This window comes from Fundulus heteroclitus, chromosome 18 (assembly GCF_011125445.2).
Source record: "Fundulus heteroclitus isolate FHET01 chromosome 18, MU-UCD_Fhet_4.1, whole genome shotgun sequence".
NCBI lineage: Eukaryota > Metazoa > Chordata > Actinopteri > Cyprinodontiformes > Fundulidae > Fundulus > Fundulus heteroclitus.
The window spans coordinates 8,420,558-8,445,891 of record NC_046378.1 but is presented as its reverse complement, the minus strand read 5'-3'; the positions used below and the strand labels follow the sequence as shown (position 1 = coordinate 8,445,891).

Sequence of the window (25,334 nt, the reverse complement as noted above, 5' to 3'; positions counted from 1 at the left end):
AATAACAGAATGTTATTACTCTTGTTAATACCACACACCCAATAGTACCATCAGCGCTCTACCCACTATGGCCTGAGTTTGATCAGCGTTGAGGTACTGAAGAGGCTCCAGGGAACAGTTGGACTCTACTTTAGAGATTGGACGAGGAGAGGACACTCGGGCAGAGAAGGACAGACTGTAGGGCACCAGAGAGGCTGGAACTGAGGTCACCTGGACACTGGGACCTTCACTACCTGGAAACAACATGAGAGACAACTGGGAGTCATCTGGCTTTCTTGGTTAAAATGGACATGACTCTATCCATCTACCTGTTGGTTTTCTCACCCCGAGGCTGGTACCGAGGGTTGAGCACAGCAGGCAGACAGAACCTCAGCCCGTCATCAGCCTGTACAGCCAGCTCAGTGACGTACTCCAGCCTGATGGAGGCGCTCTCTCCTGGAGGCAGGCTGCCCACACTCAGAGAGAAGATATCTGGACTCTGGTCACTCTCCTCCAACAGGAAGGCCTGCTGACCGGAGCTCAGAGCATCGTCATACTCCTCCCGAGCCTGCAGTCCACATGAAACATGTCAGCAATGTCCACTTTACTGTTTTACCTCCTTCACAGAGAGGACGTCTCTGTGTCCAGCTCACCTGCTGTTTCTCCTTCACCTCAGCTACAATGTGTGTCTGTCCAATCTGAGCACTGAAATGACACACAGCAGCATCTCCAGGCAGAGGGAAGACAAAAACAGCCTCTAGTGGTTTGTCCTCCTTGTTCTCGTAGTTCAGAGTGGAGACCACTGTAGCCACATGGTCCTTCACCTCCAGCTGAACTTCAATGCTCTTCAGAGGAACTGAAGCAGCAAAATTAATCAGACAAGTAACCCACACAAAAAGTTTACAAATATCTTCTTAAACTGTTTAAAGCTCCTTCTGTGCTGAAATATGTTTACGGCACACCAAATGGTACCAGAGTTCACCAAAGTGACAGCTACAACAATGCTGAGAGGAAACCAATCAAATATGCTCTAACAGCGGTGTTATGCCATCAGAGCTATAGACAAAATCTGATTGAATTGGAAGAAACATACGTTTTACAGGCACCAATGACCCGCCCCCTCAGCAGGGTGATATCAGTGCTATAATTTGTGCTCTCACAAATAGTTCCTTAGCTTAGTTTCTTTTATCTTCATTCTACTTAGTAGTTTTAGTTTAGTTTCACTAGCCTAGTAGAGGATTTGTTGATTGAAATATAGTGTAGGAGCCAATTATTTTTGTTATTAATTAAATTTGTATTTTTGTGTATAATCTAGTTAAGGTTATTTATTTTACTTTATTGTTTGATATTTGTTTTGAGATTATGTGTTGGTTATTTAGTTTTCTTTGCTTCTGGTTAGTTATGAGCAATTTGGGTGGATTAAGTTTATAAATAGGCTGTCAGTGGTAGGACCAGCATGCATCTGGGTGGGCGAATGTTTTTTTTACCAGCGCAAGAGAAGCACAGAGGAAAATGTTTGTCAATTTCTGTTTGCTTGCTTGCAAAAGAGAAATAAACCACAAACTAAACGACTTTACCTGGAAAATGGATTTATTTTTGCCTGCGTAAATTACTCGTCCAAGGTGCATCTGTGACCCTTGTGGGTTTTTTGGAGATGTCAAAGCTGGGCCACAACATATAGTGTTAATTCAAATAAACAGCACTCTATAGTGATGTTCTCTGGATGTTAATTTTATTTCTGTTAATAAATTCTTGAACTTGAAGAGAAGTTGTCACTCATTTATTCTTTGTGTGTGTAGAGTTTGCTGTTCAAAGAATGCCAGTGTTAGGATCATCCCTTTCAAACTATTGTCCTGATATCAGCTCTCGGGCTAAAATTTACCGGACAATACCTAGCAGACAGAGAGTTATTTATTAAGCATTAAATAACTTTAAACAGTGTATAATTGCACAACAGCCGAGTACCTGGTTCCTTCCTGTTAGTGAGCAGACCGCAGCAGTTCACCATCATACCTGTGAGACGACAAGAAAGAGGCGTGGAGAATCCATAGGCTAAATAGTAGAAGGGCGTTTCTCCCAAATGTTAACGCTTACGCGTCCATTGTTGTAAAGTGAATTACAAGGAAAACATTTCTATACAAATTCCTTTAATTCGTCTAACTACTCAGATCCAAATGCGATCAATTTCAGCTTTAGACAAATGCGTCAGAACAGCATCAATAAATGTAGACGAGAGGAAAACTCACCAGTGAAAAAAGTTCCAGATAAAAACCAAAGTGTGAATGTCAAGGTTTACAGCAGCTCCTTGTTGTCTGTGCGTCTGTACTTCAGGACTGCAGCAGCAGAAGTAAAACATGTATTTTATGGGCGTGCTGTGCTTCCGTGTGGGAGGGAACTGAATGGTCGGAGCTTAGTATGGGGTAAGGTCACTTCCAATATCAACTTGTACATAAAAGGATAGTTGTGTCCATATTAGTCAGAAGTTGTGCATAACAAACATTTGTAAACCCATAATAATTAAAATCGCATTCAAAAGTTACAACATACAGTTTAAATAGTTACAACTTCAATAACTAATAAATACAAATTTCAAGTTTAAATTTGTGCTTTACTCTTTATGTACACAAACAGCAGTGCCTGCTTAAGAATACAGATTTTTTCTTTGAGAATACGAATTCACAACAGTGGTCTGACGTCACGGTTTCCAAGGCTGGTTAATGGAGCACAGAGTGTGAAGATAGGAGCCGTGCATGCGTTCTTCAGACTGACCGTCTCAGAATGTAACGCGGCTGCAGCTTCATTCCAAACAGCGCAGAGATCACAGTGGTAAGTTAAACATTCCCTTTTCTGTTGCTGTTGTTCTTCAAAAGTACGTTTTCAGATCATTTGAGGCGAGAACATTATACTTTTAAGCTTCCCTATGTGGCCTGTTCACAGAGTAAGTGCATAAATTTAATAAAAAGTCCGACGTTGAGTGTCTGTGCCAACTGGTAGTTTTTTTAAGATTGACAGCCTATTTCTTACTTTTATCTTTTAAAAAAACAACATTGAGGATGGTATTAAACATGTGATCACGTTGAAATTGTGACTATTTCTGTAAAGAATTAAAATGAAAACATAATTTATATATATTAGTAACAGTGAAGGGAGTAGGGTTAAGCTACTTTGTTGCACCTACTAACCTTCACAGCATTGTTCATTAAAGAAAAGTTATTTCTGTCTGCCCACCTTTATAGTGATTAATCTATAAAATATGTGCAGTTAGTTCAGTTAATCATTTCAGTGAAATGGTAGAAATACCAGAGAAGGGAAGCCATTTGTTACATTTACTACTATACATTTTACCTTTTCTTTCTTGAGAACTATAATAATCTGCATGTTAACCACATATAGTTTTATGGTGTGAAAAGGTGAGAATTGAACAAACAATTATGGTAACATTTGGCATTTTTTTATTTACAGGAAGAAACAGAAACAAAATATGTGAGGATAAACACTTCTGTGCCGATCCTCTAAATATTTTTTAATGACCTGAAACCAAACAGGGCAACCATCGTCCTCCTCCTTCAGCTGCTGCCCATCAGAAGGTCCATGGATGGCCACAGGAGATAGAGGTGCTGCTGACCCTCTGCTGGCTGGCCTGTGGTGCATCCTATAAGGAAACAGCTTGCCAGTAAGATCTCTTACCTTGTTGTCCTTAAATAGAGCTAACAATGACACACAATTGATACATAGATTATATCAATTGAATAGAATATTAAGACATATCAGCATATTACCTAAATTACAAGTTAATTTTATATTTGGTACAGGTCAAGTGGAGGCACGCTACAACAGACACCACGCCAGGGCGAGAAACATCATTGAGCGCGCCTTTGGTGGTCGGAAGACACGGTGGCGTTCCATCTTCTTAAGGGCGCTAGAGGTCTGCCCGACGTTTTCCTCAAAAGTAATCGCCGCCTGCTGCATGCTCCACAATATTTGCATAAAGGCAGGGGACCTTGATGTGGAGGAGGAGGAGCTTGATGTGGAGGACGAGGAGCTTGATCCAGAGGGGGATGACCATCCGGCGGCTGAAGACAGGGAGCTGCTCCAGCTGGCTGCATGTTTAAGTTGACACGACTACATCTGACCTAACGTAGATCAGTTGGAATCATGTTCACATGCTGCTTCATTTCATTTTTTTCACTACCTGTAAAAATACATAAAATAATCAGTAAATTAATTTCCATTCCAACTATTTTTAATTCTAAGTTTGTAGGTGTTGTCTATTTGTATAAGATGTTAATAGAAGTTATTTCTTTGTTTTAAACCACGTTAGTAACTTAATTTGTTGAATATGTTACACCTTCATTCTGTTCCAAAGTTAAAACATTTGTCTAAAATAAATATCTGAATTTTTTTTATATATTGTTACTATTGTTTTCTTTCCCTCTTTCTTCTCTCAATTCTTCGTGTCCTCACTCAGAGGAAACTCACTTAGATAGGAAAAACATTTATAGAATTTATTTATTTATAGATTTTATATTAGGGCTGGACGATATAGAAAAAAGCATATTGATAAAAAAAAATGCATATTGATCGATAGATAATTATCAAAAAGATTTAAAACATGGCTCTTATAATATTGATAAATGACTTACTTTTAATATATCACACACAAACAATCACTATTCAATTTTTATTTAACCAACATTTTTAACAATAACTTTTTAATGAAAAATGACTCAACTTAAGAGACCTGGGTGATGTTATTAAATACTGACAAAGAATGAACTAAAGTTACCAGCGCTGTTAAGGAGGGCTGTTAGAGAAAAACTTGCAGCCTGGAACTTTATATTGTGGATCAAGAGTGGCGAGTAATTGTTTAAAGCCAGGTTTTTCAACTGCAGACAACAGCAGTATGTCCATCACTAAAAGCACGTTACTGCATGCCTGATGTCCTTACGCCGCCAGGACGCTTTGTCATTTTATCACAAAGAAGGAAGCCCAGTTTAGTTGCTGTACCTGCTTTGTTTTGGAAGAAGTTCCAGAAGATTCCTAAGAAGAAGATAACGCAGAGTAGCGCGGGGCTAAAACGGCTTGCGCTGCTGCGGTAGTGAGCGGCTTACGTGATGAAACAAGTTGGTTGCGTTACCAGACTTTGTTTTTACCGGTTCCTTGCAAGTTTTACAAATCACTGGTTTATTTCTGTCAGACTGGCGAACTAGTAAAACCCCGTTTTGGGACAATTTCCCCCGCCGCTTCTTGCTGCGACATATTCACGTGCTCTGTGTTGTGGTTTGAGAGGGCGGCGCTTTGTGACGGCGTGCCTGGGTCCGCGATTACGATTGGTTGAGAGGAAGCAGTGACTGCAGCATCAACTAATATAATAGGCTAAGAGGAAGGAAGGAAAACTGTCTCTATAACCAACTTTTATCAACCCTTTTTTCCCTTTATTGTGCCACACGTCTTTCGATTGATATATATTGTTATTAAATTATCGTCCAGCCCCATTTTATATGCTGCTGACATCCTTGGGAGACATTTACAATTTATTCCAGCAATTATTGAGTTAATAAAGCAACGCGCGTCAGCCTGATAAACACAAAACAAATAAATCAGACTCTTTTTTTAAATTACGCACCAACTCTGTAAATAGGGAAGCTTAAAAGTATAATATTCTCGCCTCAAACGATCTGAAAACGTACTTTTGAAGAACAACAGCAGCAGAAAAGGGAATGTTTAACTTACCACCTTGATCTCTGCGCTGTCGTCTTCTTCTTCTTCCCTTTTTTTAATGGTGGTTGGCAAACAACTTATAGGTGCATTACCGCGACCTTCCAGAATGGAGCATGGATCAGACACTCTGCGCTGTCTGGAATAAAGCTGCGGCCGCGTTGCATTCTGAGACGGTCAGTCTGAAGAACGCATGCACGGCTCCTATCTTCACACTCTGTGCTCCATTAACCAGCCTTGGAAACCGTGACGTCAGACCACTGTTGTGAATTCGTATTCTCAAAAAAAAAATCCGTATTCTTAAGCAGCCGCTGCTGTTTGTGCTCATAAAGAGTAAAGCACAAATTTAAACTTGAAATTTGTATTTATTAGTTATTGAAGTTGTAACTATTTAAACTGTATGTTGTATCTTTTGAATGCGATTTAAATTATTATGAGTTTACAAATGTTTGTTATGCACAACTTCTGACTAATATGGACACAACTATCCTTTTGGTCAAAAGTTTATATTGGAAGTGACCTTACCTCTTAGCTTAGGAAGGTAAAACATTTCCTCTGTTTCCTCAGTGTGCTCCAAATTAAATATATAAATAAAACAGTATGAACTATTTACTTGAATACATAAAAGATACATATTAGATGTGACAGTGAAATTGTGATTTTACTGATTGTAGCCTATATAAAACTATCGCCTAAATGATTATGAAATATTTTTTCATCCTTCTTTAAAAATGGGCATGATAATACAAAAATGTTTCACATACGTTTTTTCAAAACAGTATAAGCTATTATTGAGGCGTTCTTATTAATGCCAGACGTTTTTTATTTAAAAATGTTTTTTTTTCCAAAGTCTTCTGTTTTTTCATGATGGTGTTTTTTTCCCCAGTAGCCTATTAATTTCATCGACAGTGCTCCATCGTAAGCTTAAGTGGGAGCGCTGAGCTCCGGGCATGACCTGAAACTCGTTGGTTCGCTTCCGTCTAGGTAAAGAAGCAGCCAATCATACAACTCGCCCCGCCCTCTTTATATTGATTGGCAGGGGAAGCGCTACAGCTGAAAAGGGTTGTTAATAAACAGGCCTACGGGAAAAACACCCCTCTGAAATAAATGACATTTTGAAAAAAGGACTGATGGGATTAAATAAAGAGGCCTCAACAATAATTTCTATTACTGTGAAATTTTTTTTTAAAGAATGGAACATATTTCATAATAATGAGGTGATAAATATATAAGCATTCAGTTATTTCACAATTTCATTGTCACTTTTTATATTAAATAACTATTTCAAAATGTTTTATTTATTTATTTAATTTGGGGCACTTTGGCTCCAAAGTGCTCCAAATTAATCATTTTCATGTTATCTCCCATAAACATCTCATTGAAGACTCGAGTAGGAAATCTGTATAACAGTCTTATTCAAATGAAATTCAAGAGCGTTGTACACAAGTATTGTACAACACTCAGTACTGGTCAATAATGGGGGAAAAAATTGTATTTATTTCATAAAACCTTATGAAATACGGCAATACACTAATAGAGTTGCTCATGTAACTCCTTTTTGAATTCATCTTTTTAAGTTGTGCTTTGTCCTCCAAGCTGTCCTAGTTGTATGTGAAAAAACTGATTTGATCTTTCACTGAAACGACTCCAACTGGTCTGCATCCCATCGCCAGCACATGAACATATCGGCTAAATTGCTTGTGACTGTAACTATTTTAAGAAATTTGTATAATATATAATTTACAACATTTTATTTCCATTTGAGATCAGTAAAGTATTTTTGAATTTCACTTGAATGCTGGATATATTTGTGAAGAAATGGCGAATTATCTTAGTTTAGTATGACAGCTATTTTAAAAATATATATGTTAAAAAAATTATGTGGGTGTGCAATTAGCAGTATTTCCAGGGCCAACAGTGTTTTTACTTGATATGTGCAGTCAGTGAAAGTCTTTGTTGATGTACTAATCTCCTTATTCATTCTGAATTTTTCAAAGTCCAATTAAAACAACAAGACACACTTTTTGTATGAAACAAGTGAAAACCAACGAGTAGTTTTGAAAACAGATTTGTGTCAGTACCCATACCATACCAGTTTATTTATGAAGAACTTTAAAACAACAAAGGTCATCAAAGTGCTGCACATACAACTGAAAATTACAGTAAAATTGCGTAAAACAGAGACAAGCTAAAATAAAACTGTCCTCTCAGGATGTGAAAAATGCTTCCACAAACAGGTGTGTTTTAAGAAGAGTCTTAAACTCTTCTGCCTGCCTGACATCCAAGGGCGGATTATTCCATAACTGTGGAGCTGCAACAGTAGGGCAAAGAGATTTAAAAGCAAATGAGAGAACTTTAAAACTGATCCTAAAACTTACAGGCAACCAATGAAGGGAGTTTAAGATGGGGGTAATGTGCTCAGACCTTTTTTTTCCAGGTTAAAAGTCGTGCTGCAGCATTTTGTACAACCTGGAGGCGCCTCATGGATGCCTCACTAACCCCAAGATAGAACGAGTTACAGTAAACACTGGGTGTTACAGATGAATCACTGTTTCAAAAAGATGTCTTGATATTATGTTTTTTCTTTAGCTACCTGCCTCAAATGAATAGTAGTACTCTTCTCCATACAGTCTCTTTCTCCAGCCTCCTTCTCTACTCACTGCTACTATTCGGATTGCACTTATCCGAATAGTAGCGACCATTGATGCACATCTGCTTTGGCCCAAGAGTCCTTACCCAAAAGACATTTCAATCTGAAAAACTCACACGGAAAGAAAAGACAACTAGAAGAATTTTATTGATACAATTATTTTAAAGACTTTGGCGCTCAGACCTCGGCAGGAAACAATGCTGAATTATACTTTAATATGCATAAGCAGGTGTATGAGAATAGGGATGCCCCCCCCCCCCCCCAGGCCTGAAACTGGTGGTGGAGTGGAGAAACACAAAGTTTGTTCAGTCCATAGATGCTGGTTGGCGAGACGATCTGCTTAAGCTGTATTGGTGAGATCCAGTAGACTGCGAGAGCTGATACTAGAGCTTCACTCAGGGACCCAGAAAGATAGATGTCCAACTTGATAAACACAGGTTTGCAAGAACCTGTCCATGATGAGCAAGCATGAAGCGACAGTGGAGAGGAAAAACTCCCCTTTGGGAAGAAACCTCTGGCAGAACCAGGCTCAACATGGCGGTCTTCTGCCGGACCGATTGAGATGTGGCAGGTAATCCGTAAGAGTCCGGGAGGAATTACACTCTGATAGGGACGAGGTTGAAGGAGCACCATAGGAAGCCAGACGGAGCTTGCTACGATGGTGGAGAAGGGGATGGAGAAAGGTCGAATCAGGGTCATCTGAGTCCAAATCAGACATTTCGCAACCACGCTTGCGTTTTGCCGGGTAGAAGGCTGAGACGTGGATTTGAAGTTCTTTTAAGATGAACCCAGGATGCTGATTGGGCTTCGTGAGGAACAGTTCAAAGCTGATTGGCTTGCGTCAGAGGCGGATGAGCCTCTGATTGGATGGAGGTAGGCAATCAAGTTTCAACTGAATTTCCACTTAAGCTTCATTTTCGGATGCAGCCAAGGTTTAAACTAACCCTAATTAAGGATTCATTAGGTTCAGCTGTGTTGAACCAGGACAAGACCTGAAACATGAAGGACACAGGCCCTTGATGACTGACTTTGGACACCACTGCTTAAGGCCTCCTAGCCATCACCTCAATCACAAAATATATGAGCAAAAACATAATGTCTGCTACAAACTTAATTGCTGGTTCTGGACAGTTAAGCAGACGAATGAACCACATATTGTACATGTGCTAAAGATTTGCATTTTCCAGAAATTATGAAAGATCTTTTACATATCTTCTTGCATACAGACATTTAACAACCAAAGGTGAACAAAAACTGATGTATTTGCCAAGCTCCATATTGCAAATAAAGCTTCACCGAGCTGTCCAGGGTGTACCCCGCCTCTCGCCCATTGACAGCTGGAGATAGGCACCGGCACCCTTCAAGATCCCAGCAGGGATAATCGTGTTAGATTATGGATGGATGGATGGATGAACTGGGCTATTTCTTTTTCCTTGCCATCAAGATCTTTAACCTGACACAAGCCAGACGTATGTTGCTCCGCCTAGCTCCACTCACATACATCTGGGACATCGCCCATAGAAAGTGATTTCTCCAACCAATTTTATGGTCTGGCCAATCAGGACGCAGGGCTGGAGTTTCATAGATGTGACGTAGTGGAGAAGCGACCGTGACATGAGACTGTTTTGATAGCAATGGCGGCTCGCATCGAGGAAGCAAGCGTTAACATTGATGCTGCTATTTCTTCCGTGTTGTCCAATCTACCTAATATTGTTTCATTAAAAGAACATCAGAGAACGGCTCTGAAGGCTTTTGTTGGTGGAAACCATGTTTTCACCCTTCTCCCGACCGGATTTGGCAAGTTTTGTTTTCCGGGGCGCGTCCGCAGCGGAGCGGTTAGCGCAAACCATATTAGGAGGCTTTTAGTCCTCGACAAGGTCGGCCCGGGATCGACTCCGACCCGCGACGCTTTGCCGCCCGTCTTCCCCCCTCTTCCTGTCAGCTCACTGTCAATAAAACGCGTGCCACTAGAGCAGCAAACACATAAAAAAAAAGTTTAGTTTTTTCCTGCGTCGCTCTCATCGGCGTCACGGGTTAGCTTCGGTGTGAGTGGTTGAAATAGTACGTCGATAAAGATGACAGACAAGTGGCTTATCCAATCACATGCAAGAATTTTTGATAAGGTCCAGCCTTCAAAAAGGCAATTCCTATGGCGGTGTCCCAGATGTATGTGAGTGGAGCTAAGCGGAGCGACATGCGTCTGGCTTGAGTCAGGTTACAAGATCTTTGCCAACTGGGACCAGAAAATGCTATTATTGGGCTTTCTTCGTCTGGAAACAGATGCATACAAACATCTTACGGGCGCAGCCATGATGAACTGGTGAACGCGCTCAGCTGACAATACAGCGATCTGATTGGCTGAGCAGCAAAAATCCAATCACGTGACCTCTTGGACCAGAGCGCAACAGTTTAGACTTTTTATCAGCTTTAACTTATTAATGTGCAAGTGAAAATGTGGGAACATAGTAGCAACTTATCCCGGTGGAAGAAAGTTGCCCCCTGACAGTTCATATGAAAAGTCATCCTAGAGATTCTGGCTCACGGCCTATTAACCTGTGAGTCATGGAATCACGTTTTTACTGACAGGTACACATTCGTCTCTTGGTTTTTGTTTTATTGGTTTTTTTTTTAGACACAATTGCTTCTACTGTTACTGAACATTGCAAAAGAGACTCAATGTTTTTTTGCAAATACAAAAAGTGCAAAATTACTTTGGCAGATACATGAGTAGAAACACAGATAAATGCTTGGAGTGTAATGGTACAAAACAAAATCATGATACGGTATGTTTCTCAGCTTTTGAAAACATTGTTCAGTGAATTTTCATTGTGTTTTTAATCAAGCGAAACAAATAAAACGGTTGTCTTTTTTTTACTTTACTTAGTAGTGAACACAATGTTTTTTCATTTCTGAAAACAATTAAATTTCAAAGAAAGATCAGTATAGAATTTTCAGCAGATAAGGTTGGATTTTGTCATGGTTGTATTGCTGTCTGCCATTTGCTGTGCACCATTTTTAACCAGTTGACTGCAACAAACAGCTAGAATTGTACTTTAGCTGTAATGTTTATATTCATGTAGAAGTCATTTTAGGTGAGTAATTATGTGCAGCAAAGCTAGAGATCGAGGAACCTTATTACTAGTTAAAAATACCTAATTAATGTAAATTTTTTCACCGTTTTCATCACAATTAAGCATTTTAGTTGCACCAATAAACGTTCTGTATGTGTTCATGTTTAAAAAGGCTTAATTTCGTTGGCACAGGCGTGGGCTAAACTAAAGGGCTGTACTGAAAATGTTTAGTAAAATCTATGTACCATTACACTACCAAATGCTTTATAATCTTTTTTAAGGACAGAGAAAATCTGCTTATCTTGATCAATCAACAACTTTATAGTTTTCCTTCCTGCACTTAGGTGCTTCCAAAGTAAAGCTGAAGTCTCTTCATGGAAAACCTCAGAGCCCCAGATCTTCTTTCTTCACGCTGCAGCCCAACAGCGTGTTTCCAGCTTCAACGCACTCTGACACACATGGAGCTGAAGGAAGGAAGGAAGAAATGAAATCAGATCACTGGGAATATTGTCAGATGGCAGCCATTTTTAACTACAGTTATCAATGCACACTGGTTAAAGCAACAGTTCCCTGCAGATTATGTGCATTACCATTCTGAGCTTTGATCCAGGATGCAGCCTTCAGAGTCAGGAGCTCCCACTCCTCCTTTGCATCCATCTTAAAACCATGAAGCCAGATCAGAGCCAGAACGGAGGCCCACACTTCACCGTTGACCTAATGCACAGAGACAGACAAAACAGGATAAAAAAAAGGGAAAGATGTTATAATGCTGCTTTTCAGGGATGTTTTACTGATTGCAGCTTGGTGGTTACTGAGTAAGGAGTAGATTTCATATGTTTAGGTGATTAATTACAAATTCATTCTTTGATTACAAGCTTGACACTGAGACATGGTACTTAGTTCTGCCATCTTACAACAGTAAGGTCCTGGGTTCAAATCCTCCCCAGGGCTTTTCTTAGTGGAGTTTACATGTTCTCTGTAAGCATGTGTGGGTTCTCTCTGGGTACTTCAGCTTCCTCCCAGTGTGAAGATATGCAACTTAGGCTAATTTATCCGATGGACTGGTGACCAGGTTTAACCTGCCTCCTGCCAACTAACCACTGGAGATTGTCACACACACCATGGATCTTATTTTCTTAAATTAAAACTCTTTATAATATTTACATAATCTAATATTGATTTATTATTTATTTATTTATTTTATTGAGGTTTTTATGGCATTAGTGGCTTATTTTTCGTACAGTGAGCTGAAAGGAAAGGGGGTACGAGAGAGGGGAAAGACATGCGCCAAAGGACCACAGCTCGGGTCCAACCTGGGTTGGCCGTGTCCAGGAGAAAGACTTCCTTACATGGGTCGTGCGCGCTAACCACTGCGCCACTGAAGCACACCCATCTAATATTGATTAATGAACTGTTCAGTATTAAATGTTAGTTTTGAGAGTGACCCACCGATGCTGGCTTTGCCTTTTCCACCTCCTCACTGGCCTTTCCCAGCGCTGCAGCCAGATGTGCATCAAGCAGCCAGCAGCCAGACGCCTTCTGCAGGGACACCAGCTGCAGCAGAGGGTCTTTGCGGGGTGGTGGGGATGCTGCCTCATGTGTAACCACAGGACCTGTGACATAAAGAGAAAAGTATAGACGTATTTGACTGTTGGTGTCTGACAGTGAAACCACTGACAATAACCAACTAGACAATCATGACAACCTAACTGTGATATCACAGGGCTCCTATAAATGGATGAAATAAATAAATTATGACCATTAATTAATATTTAGTTTTGCATGCATTCAGTCCATTTTGACAGGTTATCTGGACTGAAACTTAGAATTTCACTCATTTATTCTGAAATATTTTTAAAACAAATAAGGATAAAATGATTTTGCTTGCTGGTTGAAAGTTTAACTGCTGCAATGTTTTAATCAGTAGATGAGATCCCTGAACGTTGCTCTGTTTAGCAATGTCTCTGTCAGGCGCTGAAGCCAATATATCCCAGACAGCCCAGTGGTATCATTCAACATTATTTGCAACATCAGGATCTTATAGAAATCATATGTCTCTGTTTTTAAGGTTCAGGCATTAAAATTGCTAATTTTATGAACAAGAAATTGAGTCATTGTCAGTTCATTAGAACCAAAGATAAATGCAGGATTGTTTGGTGATCTTGTTATTGTAGCTTACTGTGTTTTACTTATTATGTCTCTCTCCTGCCCTATAACATTAGACATTTGAAAACAAGAAAATAGCCATTGAGACATTTACTGAAATTAGTCAAGGATGCCTAACTACAAGCTAAAATAAAGCAAATATGTGAAACCTGTAAAAAAGAAAAACTAAAAAATATATAGTATTATATTAATATAAAATACTTTAAACCCTCTATGAAGTTCAATAACTTTTTTCTCAAATGATGCCAGCAAGCAAATTAAAGAGTAAACCTGGTCTGTCAATGACTTGTTGGAAATAATGATAACTGATCCCTCAGTTACTTATTAAATAAAAGGAAACTGTGATTCTATCAAGTTGCAGGATTTATTGAGAACCACAGCACAGATAAAGTAATCACACCCCTGGCTAGGCTGCAGCCCGTCTCCTTCCCAGGTTTCCTCCAAATCTGAGGCCAGCGCCTCCTCCCACATTGCTGTACTGGCTGCATAAGACTTAACACAAACGTCTCATAATCCAAACGTTTAGAGTCCCACACAGAAAATATGCAAGCATTGACCTTAGGGAGGAGATGAGAAAGGCCTGATATCCTATCAGTTTCACTCTCCCCTTGTTCGCTGAGTGCAGCTGCTCACATGTTTTGGGGCAGACAGGTCAGAGGTGATCTTAGAACCCAAACTGTAGTGTTTTCATTCACACTTATATAACCAAAAACAGGTTAAGGTGATGCCCCTAACCTGGTGAGCCAGATTGAAAATTGTGCAGCACTCTCCGTTTTGCACATTTTCAATCTGCTCCCGTCGAATTTGTTTTGGGAAAGGAGGGACATTCAGCAGAACTCTCCGAGCTGATTGGACACCTAGTGTCCCACCTACCAAAGGTTGGTTTTAGCTAATCATGGTATCAAAATAAAACTTAAGCAGCACACGTCATGAGAAACCATAAGAAAGTAAGCTAGTCAAGGAGCTTCTTGTTGTTCTTTCAAAGATGAAATTGTGGATTCTGACAAAACAGATGTGACAGCAGCAGCTACGTGTGCGTCCTCCTGCGCTGCCATGTTTATGATGGTTCGGCTGTGGGTTCGTCAGCTCTTGCTTTCGTCGCAGTGGTATGTCCCGCCTTAGACCACATTACTGCAACCTGATTGGCCTGAACTGTTTCTTGTTCGGACACAAACGGTTGAAGCCAGAGCAGTACAAGATGGATTCTCATGTGTTTGTGAACGCACATTACTGCAAGAATTCAGCTTGCAGGCAAGGCTATGTCACTCCAACAAATCTGCAAAGTCGTTCCAATTTCTGTTTCATTGGTGCAAGACGCTACCTAAGATGTAGATTTTGCTGTGGATTCTAAAGGTTTTCCAGGTCAGCTTAAAAAAGGGTGTCTTTTCTTTTGAGTAATTGTTAGGTTAAAATGGCCTCATAGCAAGTTCCAGTCAACACTTTATATCCAGGTTTAATACAGTTACAGCTATGATATTTAAAATTTATTTTCATGCAAATCAATAATAGCAGTTTGAAAAAATGTCATTATAGTGTTTTCCTTAAAATAGTGCTCTGTGACAATCAGGATAAACTTTAATCATCACGGTTGTGGCTACAAACAAGTAAATTTGACCTCATGCTCCAAAATATGCATTTATAAGCATATATTTAAACATGTAGTGCACAATGTTCCTATTAGAGGGTGACACGGGAGTGGATTTTCACTCCTGTCCCATCCCACTGAAAAAAAAAAAATAATTGTGTTCCGTTCCAATCCCGGGCCAGAGTAGATAAAAAAAAAATGATTTTCATGCAAATCAATAATACCAGTTTAAAAAAAAAATTATTACAGCCTTTTCCCTAAAATAGTGCTCTGTGACAATAAGAATCAAGTTTGTGTTTACAAACAAGAAATTTGACCTCGGGTTCCAACATTTGTAGTTATAAGCATATATTTAAACATGTAGAGCACAATGTTCCTATACAACTTTTTACCTCTTCTCATGAAAATATTTTGACAATTACACCATTTACACTACCCCTTTTTAACCATGCTGAGACCAGTCTGAGCTCAAGAACCGAGATAACTATCGAGTGTAAATGCAGGATTTACATTTACACTCGATAGTTCTCGGTTACCGAGCTCGGACTCGGGGTAATGTAAGCGGGGTAAAGGGAACGCAAACTGAACGGGACCGTGCCAGACACAAACGGACCGCACTAAATCTAGACCAGTTCAATAGGTGGGTTCGGCTCGGTTTTTCAGTAGCCCGTTTCTCTAATAACAGAGAGCGCATAAGCAGACCACGTCATCTCCTTACAGCCAGCTGACATTTCAGACATTCATAAAAATACTAGCTTCCCTAGCGTGACACAGAGCCAACTGTCAAGTAAATTCACCAAAAGTTGCCTTCTTCGCCCGACTCTCTGCAAACAACGAAATATCACAATAATAATCAAGCATAACTTCAAGTACCGCAGATCGTCAGTAGGAGGCGAGGAACCAAGGAACCGAGATAGTGTGATGTGTAAACGGTTGTCAGAACCAAGCTCGGCTTGGTTAACTGATCCAAGCTCGGACTGAGCTCGGCACGGATCGATTTAACAAGGGTAGTGTAAATGGGGCTAATGTGTTTCATTTTTACAGAGAAAATATAAATCTTCTGAAACCTGTATTGACTGTGTTCTTCTAAAGTTCTTTCGGTGAAAATGTAAGCACTATAAAAACAGCAAAGTCTGAGAAAAAGATTATTCTTCCTTCATAGCCAATAGTATATCATATCTATCCATTCATTGTCTATACTTGCTATGATATCAAGTTAACTGCGACAATCAAAACTGGTTGCTCACATGCAAAGGATGACCATCAGGCTAACAACCAATGGTCCAATAACAATGCTGTTATCGTGAGCTTGACTCAGCCCCCTGGGAACAATAAGCGGCCATCAGAGCACTAACTACGGTTGGTAGTCTGATCGTCCTCTTTTGCATCCAGTTTTGAGTTTACCTATAACTCTACAGAGTGAAGAGAACTCTTTTAGAAGAGATGAAACATTTCAGCGAAGAGGAACCCATCCTGGATTATTGAGATGCATCAACTAAAGACATCAACCGGGAGGTAAAATTTGGGGACAAATAACTCCTCCAAACAGACAATGACCCCAACTATACTGGCAAATTAATTACAAAGTGGCTTAAGAAGAACAAAATAAATATTTTGAGTATCTTTGACAAAGCCCTGGGGCCTCATGGATAAAAGACTGCACAGATTTCCTAAGAAAAGTTAGCGGTGGTGAGAAATCTTAAAACTTGCGGCACACAAAATTGTAATTAGTTTTAGCTTCTGGGGAAGATTCTCAGTGATCAAGGTAATAGCAAAAAAGATTAAAAATAAAACCAATTACATTAAAAGGTTGGGTTAAAAAACAGTAAGCTTGCATTACAACACACATGCAGCTATGAAACTGAAGTTTTTAAAAAAGTTTTAAAACCTATTTTGGATCTAGTTTTGGCTATAAATAACAGGTCAGAAAGAAGTTGTTCCAAAACTTTATGCATAAAAATGCAACTTAGTAAAAAAGAAAAGATGAGAAAAAACAAAGAGACAAAATGTGTTATTAAAATTCATAATAGCGGATAGCTTGATTGAAATGATGCAGAATTTCAGAGAATTCTCAACAAAATGCAGCGATCAGTTCTTGACCACCTAGTTTTGTGCTTTACTTACTAATGCTTTGTAGAGCAAAACAAGCCCCAACCATCGCTAAAACAGAAAGGAGGAAAAAAAAAGCAAAAAGAAAGAAAATGTGTTATTAAAATTCATAATAGCTGCTATCTTGATTAAAATGATGCAGAATTTCAGAGAATTCTCAACAAAATGCTGCAATACTTTCTTGACCACCTAGTTTTGTGCTTTACTTACTCACTGGAGCAGAACAACCCACAGCCTTACCTAAAACACAAAAGAGGAGAAGGAAAACAAAGAGACAAAATGTGTTATTAAAATTCACAATAGCAGCTAGCTTGATTAAAATGATGCAGAATTTCAGAGAATTCTCAACAAAATGCAGCAATCATTTCATGACCATTTAGTTTTGTGCTTTACTTACTCCTTTTTTTCCGAGCATAACAACACTTCTCTAAAACAGAAAAGAGGAGAAAAAACAAAAACCAATTGAGCAAAGGTGCTGCTAAAAATAATAATAGGTGCAAGTCTGATTAAAATTATGTAAACCGTCTGTGGGAATAATACAGCACATAGCTTGTTTTACGACACAATGTTACATGGAGGCACACCTGTGGATATAACTCAAAGCAGAACCTCAGATTAAACAGGGGACCTGTAATTATTTGATCCATCACAGGTTGTAAGTTTTCCTACTTACAAATAATGAAGAGGTCTGCAATTTTCATCATAGGTAAATTTCAACTATGAGAAAGAATCTAAAAATCTATACCAAAAAATAATTCACTTTGTATGATATTTAAATAATTTATTAGCATTTATTAACATAATCGCACACTACTGCATCAAGTTGAGCTTCCAAATCAATGCCCAAAAAATTTTTAAGAGTCTCCATATATCTCTTCCCATACTTTGCTTTCAGGATGTCTTTAACACTGTCCATTTTAGAATCCTTACTTGTTGCTATAATAAGATCATCAACCCAAACAACTAAAATCACTCTATTATTTGCTTTATGTTTTCAGGCAAATAATCAGATAGCATCTTATTCCAATTGTGTCCTGATTGTTTTAAACCATACAATGACTTGTTAAGTTTAAAAAACTGTTTTTCACCAAACTCTAACTTGACCTCAAAACCTTTCAGGCTGTTCTATATACACCTCACAGTCAATAGGAGCGGCCCTGATCACTCAGCAGCAGCTCAGGGAAACCATAGTGCACCAAGAACTGCTCCCAAAGAGTTTTTGCGACTGTTGTTGCCTTCTGGTCTTTTGTATGGCAACCGCATATTTGGTAAAATGGTCTGTAATGACCAAGATGTCTTTGGTATTGTGGCTTTCGGGCTCTAGGGACAAATAGTCAATGCACACCAACTCCATGGGGCGAGTTGTGTGGATGTTCACAAGGGGTGCTGACCTTTCTGGCTTCGTCTTTCTTCGGACACAACGGCCACATGACTTGATATTTTTTTCCACATCTGCGGCCATTTTAGGCCAATAGAACCTTGTTCTAACCAAGTCCAGGGTTCTATCCAAACCCATATGTCCCATAGCTTCATGTAAGGACTTGAGAATGGAAGTGTGAAGAGACTTGGGAGCAACAAACTGGTAAGTAACATCATCTCCTGTGTGACGTGTTCTATACAAAAGACCATTTCTCATCTCCAACCTTTTCCTTCCCTTGAGCATCAGCTGGAGCTCTAAGGAGTCGGGAATAAGGTTGGCCTTATCTCCTCCTTCCAAGACTTGGACAACCTGTCCAATGATTGGGTCATCCCTTTGATGTTGCTGGAGCTCTTCTGGACTGTAGGTAGAACAACCTAACACGTTATCATTTGCATAAGTGTCTGGGAACGCATCAGGATGGATAGCGAGGGATTCAACCAAGGTGATGGGAGGTAGGTCGTCGTCTACCTGAGTTAAAAGATGGTGTTGACATAAGACAGTGAGTGCATCTACAGGCAAGCTTTGTTGGTCTGGAGACGAAGAGAGATGGTGAGAAGCGAACAATTTTGATTCGCTCCTTCTCTTCAAGGGATGCCTGCTCATCAGCCATTTTGTCATGCGGCCGTCTAGAAAGACCATCGGCATCCTGGTTGCTCTTCCCAGCAAGGTACTTTATGTCGAAGTCAAAGGTCGAAAGGGCTGCTAGCGAGCGATAACTGGCAGCATCTAGTTTAGCTGACTTCAATACATAGGTCAAAGGATTGTTATCCGTTATGACCGTGAATGTATGACCATAAAGGTAATCATGAAACTTTTCAACGATCGTCCACTTAAGAGCTAGGAATTCTATCTTATGAGCGGGATACCGTTTTTCACTGGATTAAAGGCTTTTGCTCGCATAAGCAATGACTTGCATTTCGCCGTCCTGTTCTAGGGGATGCCCTTTACCAAGAACAGAAGTGCTGGCATCAGTATGGAGCACATATTGTAATTTTGAGTCAGCAAAACCAAGGACAGGTGCGGATGTGAGTTTTTCAATGACCAGGTTGAATGCTTTTTGGCAATCAGGCGTCCATCGTTCATTAAAGGGCTCTTTGGGATTAAAGTATGCCCCAGGGCTAGATGTATTTTGGCTCTTTCAGTAAGGTGGGTAGCCTCTGGTAAGATCATTCAAGGGTTTGACTATTTTAGAATAATCTCTGACAAAGCGGCGATAATACCCTGCAAAGCCTAAGAAGGACTTGAGTTCACCAAGTGTGTGGGGCCTAGGCCAGGTGCGGAGAGCACTGACCTTATCCAGGTCAGTCTCTACTCCTCTGCTTGAAACAATGTGGCTTAAATACCGTACAGAGCTCTGGAAGAATTGGCATTTTTTGGGGGAGAGTTTCAAGCCATTTTCTCTCAGCTGCTGGAGGACATGTTTTCATGCTCTTCTAACGTGTCAGAAAACACGATGATGTCATCCTAAAAGACCAGTACTTCCTTCTGATCATGACTCGTTCCATCAGTCGTTGGAAAGTACTGAGGGCATTTGTGAAGCCCTGGAGCATGCGATTGAATTAATAGAACCCCAAGGGACACAGCGGTCTTATGCTTATCACTTTCTTCCATCTCAATCTGATAATATCCTGATTTTAAATCCATTACTGAGAACCATTTGGATCCAGCAAGAACTGAAAAGACTTCCTCAAGATTGGACAATGCGTATGCATCTTTGATTGTCAGTGAATTGAGTTTGCGGTAATCGATGCAAAGACCAACCTCTCCATTTTTCTTACGGATTACCACTATTGGGGAAGCGTAAGGGGACTCTGACTCACGAATCACCCCTGCATCTAGCAGTGTTCGCAAATATTTTCTGACAGCCTCGTAGTCGTTTGGGTGGATTGGTTGGGGCCTTTGTTTAAATGGGGTGTCGTCTTTCAGGTTTATATGGTGCTTTACTTTGGTTGCATGCCCAAAATCATTCTCATCACATGCAAAAACATCACAATACTCAAACTGCATGTTACTCTATCTTTCCACTCTTGAAAGGGGCGAGACACCAAAGTCAATAGTAAAGTCTAACTGGTCTGGTCTTTTGGCTGGTTTGGAAATGCCAGCACAACATTTCACAGGGTCAGTGGGTTTGTCTGAATCAGGTAAGTTGTCGTAGATCTCTTTGGGAGTATGAAGTTCGGCAATGACACAGTTTGAAGGGAGTGTGACATCATGCTCATTCTCATTTCTCACCCACACGGGTAACCTGTGAGGACTGTTTCCAGGCAGGGTGATAATAGCCTCGTGAGACCATCCTGATCTCGCGAGGTTTCAAGGTTTCACTCGCAGATCAGTCTGGATACTCTCCGTTAAAGAAAATTTGGAGCCGTTCACCAAACGAACGTCCAATCAGCGTTGGCTTTGAGGCAGGTTGCGGTGTGACGCAACGGGAAGCGCGTCAGTTCAGTCTAAAGAACATGGCGGCTTCAGCCGATGAAACTAGCGTTAGCGCGGCTATCGAGCAAGTTTTATCGGAATTACAGAGTATTTCTCTGCTGAGCTAACGAGCCTTTACCTGCAGCAGCAAGAGTAGCTTGGCTTGTGGTTGTGTTTTCGTCGTCGCTCTGTTACGAGCGACGACGAATCTGATTGGTTTATTTGGCCCGTCTATCACCAACATAGGCCAATCAGCTAACCAGTATTTTCGCCCCTTCCCAAAGTTACTTCAACGGAAGGTTTCCAGATGGATATGCGGAGCAAATCTATCTGGCGGAGTCAGGTAAGGGTGATAAGGCAGCATTCTACAAACACTCCACCAGGTGAGGCAGAAAACTGAGGTTGCTAAACTATAGCACCAGGGATGTTGGCCTTCACGTACCCTTCTACACAAACTCTTGTTTTAGCAGGTAAGGTTTGCTGCACTTTATCTTTTAGAGTTGCTAACCCTATTCTTCCTGTAGAGTTAACTTTGTTTCTGAGCTTGAGTACACAAATAATCTGCCTGTAACCATATACAGAGGACAAGTCATTCAAGTCATTATCAATGCAATGTTATTCATACAAAATGTCTAGAGCGTTTGTGCCAATGAGTACAGGCAAGTCACAATTACTATAGCGGTCTGGTACTACCAGGGCTAGGGTTGTAATTTCAGGCTCAGTTCCAACAAATTCTCTGGAGAACTTGAGTGTGATAGGTACATAGCCTAAATAAGGTACCTTTTGACCGTTAGCACCTTCAACATCCAGGGCCTGGAAAGGCTGGATGGGGTGCTCTGACAAGTGAGTTTTTGAAAAACACACAGTTACTGTGGTAACCTGGGACCCTGAGTCAATCAGACACCTAGTGTTAACTCCTGACACATCAACATCAGCAATACATTTCTGGCTTACAAGACTTCGAGGGAGCTTAATTTGGGGGTCTACTTTGTGTGATCGAATGAATGTTTTTGTCCTAGGTTCTGGGTTGGGACTGTCATTCTCGGTTCCAGCTCCTGGTCATCCCGCAGCAGGAACTGCTTTTAGTTTAAACGCTGTTCCCAGGATTCTTGGTTTTGCTTTAGCTCTCTGCGTTTCTTTTCAACTAGTTCAGGATTTGGTTCTTTGTTGCAGGAAGGCGCAATGTGGCCGTCCTCACCACACCTGAAGCAGTACCATGGGTGAGGCTTCTTGTTGACCAGCTTCGGTTCTGGAGAAAATGAAGGATTTCCTTCAGAAGGGACTTTGGGCTTAGCCTTTTGTTTCTTACCTGGCTTAGCAGTCACTTGGGTTGAGCTTAGGGGCGCTTTCAGAGAAGCTATTTGGGCTTGTAGTTTTGCCATTTGTTTACCCAGTTTTCATGGGTCAGAGGGGGAAGCTGTTATTTCATCATCATCATCATCATCAGTGGTGTAGCCTTCCACTGAGAGTGAGTTGGACTGGAGTTTTGTTCTGTTTGCTCCAAAATGTTGCTTCATCCTACTGGACTTAGCAGCCTGTCTGTCCTCCTCAGAACATACTGAAAGCAGTAACTCTGAAAAGGGGGGAGGATTATTCTTCTTCTGTTCAAGCTGAAGGCTGGTAAGTAGACTGTTGTTCCAACAGCCTCTACAGAACTGCTTAAGCAGCTGGCGGTCCGAATCACTAGCAGCTAACCCACCTTTTTTGATAACCTTACTCAAGATTGTCTGCAAGCGCTGCAAATAGCCAGAAGGCTTTTCTCCATGGTCTTGATTTGTGTTCAAGAATTTTGCAAAAAGCTCGTCACTATCATCAATTATGCCGTAAGCAGAGTCAAGAAGGGAAAGATATTCATGAGGAGAAGCATTTGGCCCAAGATGTTTCACAATGGTGGCTGCAGGTGGGAAGAGGCTCTCAACCATTTTACTGGTTGCATGTGTGGCAGACATAGCAGGGTCTGCAAGGAAAAACTCAACATTGTTGTGCCATGTGTCATAATCAGACTCTGAACTGGGACAGGGAATTCTTCCTGAGAAGGGTCTGAGTCGAGTATTGCCATGATAGTGCAAAGGAAGGACGCTGTTCTTAATGACATGCTCAACCACTACTTTTTGTATTTCAGGGGTTGAGAGCTGCTCAGGAGATAAGTACTGGGTCCGGTTACTAAATGGAGATGACACTGCTGCACCTACCTTGAGTGGGGGTGCATCATGCTCAGGGGAAAAGGTCTGGTCGTCACCTACATTGATGGGAGTTTTGTCAGCTATGTGGACGGGGATAACATGCTGAGATTCATGTCTAATCCCTGATGCATCTGGTTCAGCTGTCCTAGGTGAAGTGGATGCTTGAATCCTGGCTGGGTCCTTTATAGTTGTCCTTTATAGTTTTTGTCCTTTATAGAACTACTTTCCTGTAATTCCTGTGGTCAGGAACTACAGGAAAGGTCTGACCTTTGAAATTTAACATAACGTTTTTTGTGCTAAAAATTAAGTCCTACTTTCATTGCTTCAAATGTAAATATCAGACAGTGTGTTTTTTTGGATTTTTTTAATTCTCTCTTTCACAGTTGAGTACCTGTGGTAAAAATTATAGACCTCTCCATTCTATGAAAGTGGAAGTGGTGTATCAAATCCTTTTGGCTGATTTTTTTTCCTCAGATTTCATCTCCCAGACCAATTCCTGACCAAGTTTACTATTGTATATTTACGCCGGCTTTCAATATAATTTTGATAACTATAGACTTTAACCAGGTTAGCGACGATCGCTGCAGCGACCCCTAACGCCCGAGGTAAGATCGCATTAATAAGATCGGCGGTTGTAAGGGTTTAAATGATTTTACTGGGCAAATCAGTAACAAGAATGTTATTTTCTCAAAATAATGTTCTGGTTAACATGTTTTTTGCATTGTGAATGGGTTGAAATACATGTCAAATGTTGTTCTGAATTAGTTAGGCTAATTTAATCACGATTCACATTCTTTAAGGTGAACTTTGGTTCTTTAACTTAAAAAAAATATTATTTCATCAAATAATGTTTGTTTAACTTGGGCTTTGCATTGTGAATGGATTGAAATACATGGCAAATGTTTTTAACTCCACTCCATGTTTTTCTTTTATCAGATCTACAGTGAACAAGGATTCACCGAATTATTCCGATATTGACCAACCACATTTGTTTTTTTCTTTTGTTTGTTTTTGCATGTAAATAGTTCTTAGCTTAGCTTCTTTTTATCTTCATGTTGCTTAGTAGTTTAGTTAAGTTTCACTAGCCTAGTAGAGAGGATTTGTTAATCGAAATATTGTGCTAATTCAGATAAACAGCATTACATAGTGATGTTCTCTGGATGTTCATTTTATTTCTGTTTTTAAATTCTTGGACTTGAAAAGAAGTTGTCACTCCTTTATTCTGTGTGTGTGCAGGGTTTGCTGTTAAAAGATCGCTAGTGCTCGAATTCATCCCTTTCAAACATTGTCTTGATATCAGCTTAAGAGCTGATCAAAATTAACTTCCAGTCCAGGAAGGTTAGATGCTCAAATACCTAACCTAAGATCCTTTGCATATTCGTCTAACAAGACATTTTAAAAGCTTAGTTTGTGTTGTGTAGAACATTTGTCTCCAGATTTAACTCCTAATTAATCTGAGGTGTCACCCTATTTGTGGAAAGTGGGGTGATGCTCTTAAAGCTAAAAGTGCTAATTTCCCTGGTGAGAAGCCCCAAGTTAAAAAAAGCTAGTCATTCTTTAAAAGGTGAAGCCTTGCACAAAAGCTAGTAATTCCTAAAGAAGGTAACCAGTCGCTACAGAGCTCGTAAGTCCTAAAGGTTTAGCGTTCTTAACACTGAAAGAATAGTTCGTCACAAGTCGCATGTTGAACGGTCAACCTGCACACCTGTTTCTACACACACAAATAAGTATTTGCAAAATGTATGTTTAAATAAAAGCATAGCTGAGCGTGCACAGACTGGATCTTAGGTTATTTTGGAATTTTTATCATAACTTTTGTTTGTTTTGTGTTAGCAAAGTGGATCTCACTAGTGGATCTCACAAAGCAATCCACTAGTTTGAAACTTTTAATCTTTTAGCTAAAAATGGAGCAGAAGAATTATGGATTATTTCAGGTTTAAGCTCAATGTGGGAAGTGGACTGTTGACGCTACAGCTGACGACGAAATGTTTGTCAAGTATTAAATACGAATCTCTACGTCTGCTGCTCCTTTACAGTT

The 25,334-nt window shown here is 40.1% G+C and overlaps 1 protein-coding gene across 9 annotated transcripts in view; it reads right to left on the bottom strand.

Moving 5' to 3' along the window:
- LOC105940333 (von Willebrand factor A domain-containing protein 5A) overlaps positions 1 to 25,334 on the bottom strand; it is an 84,696-nt gene that overhangs the window by 50,553 nt on the left and 8,809 nt on the right. For 2 of the 9 annotated variants that reach the window (XM_036149803.1, XM_036149809.1), the window contains exons 2-5: positions 1,945 to 1,992; positions 633 to 835; positions 325 to 547; positions 67 to 233 (exon numbers count right to left, since the gene is read on the bottom strand). The exons of 5 other annotated variants lie outside the window; for them this stretch is intronic. In XM_036149803.1, coding sequence (XP_036005696.1) covers positions 67 to 233; positions 325 to 547; positions 633 to 835; positions 1,945 to 1,990 — 639 coding nt within the window. In that variant the 5' untranslated portion in view covers positions 1,991 to 1,992. Of the gene's footprint in view, positions 1 to 66; positions 234 to 324; positions 548 to 632; positions 836 to 1,944; positions 1,993 to 2,225; positions 2,326 to 10,944; positions 11,883 to 12,008; positions 12,133 to 12,867; positions 13,032 to 17,293; positions 17,330 to 17,488; positions 17,519 to 17,675; positions 17,706 to 25,334 lie in introns of those variants that run through there. 2 more of the 9 variants (XM_036149811.1, XM_036149804.1) reach the window with 2 other exon arrangements.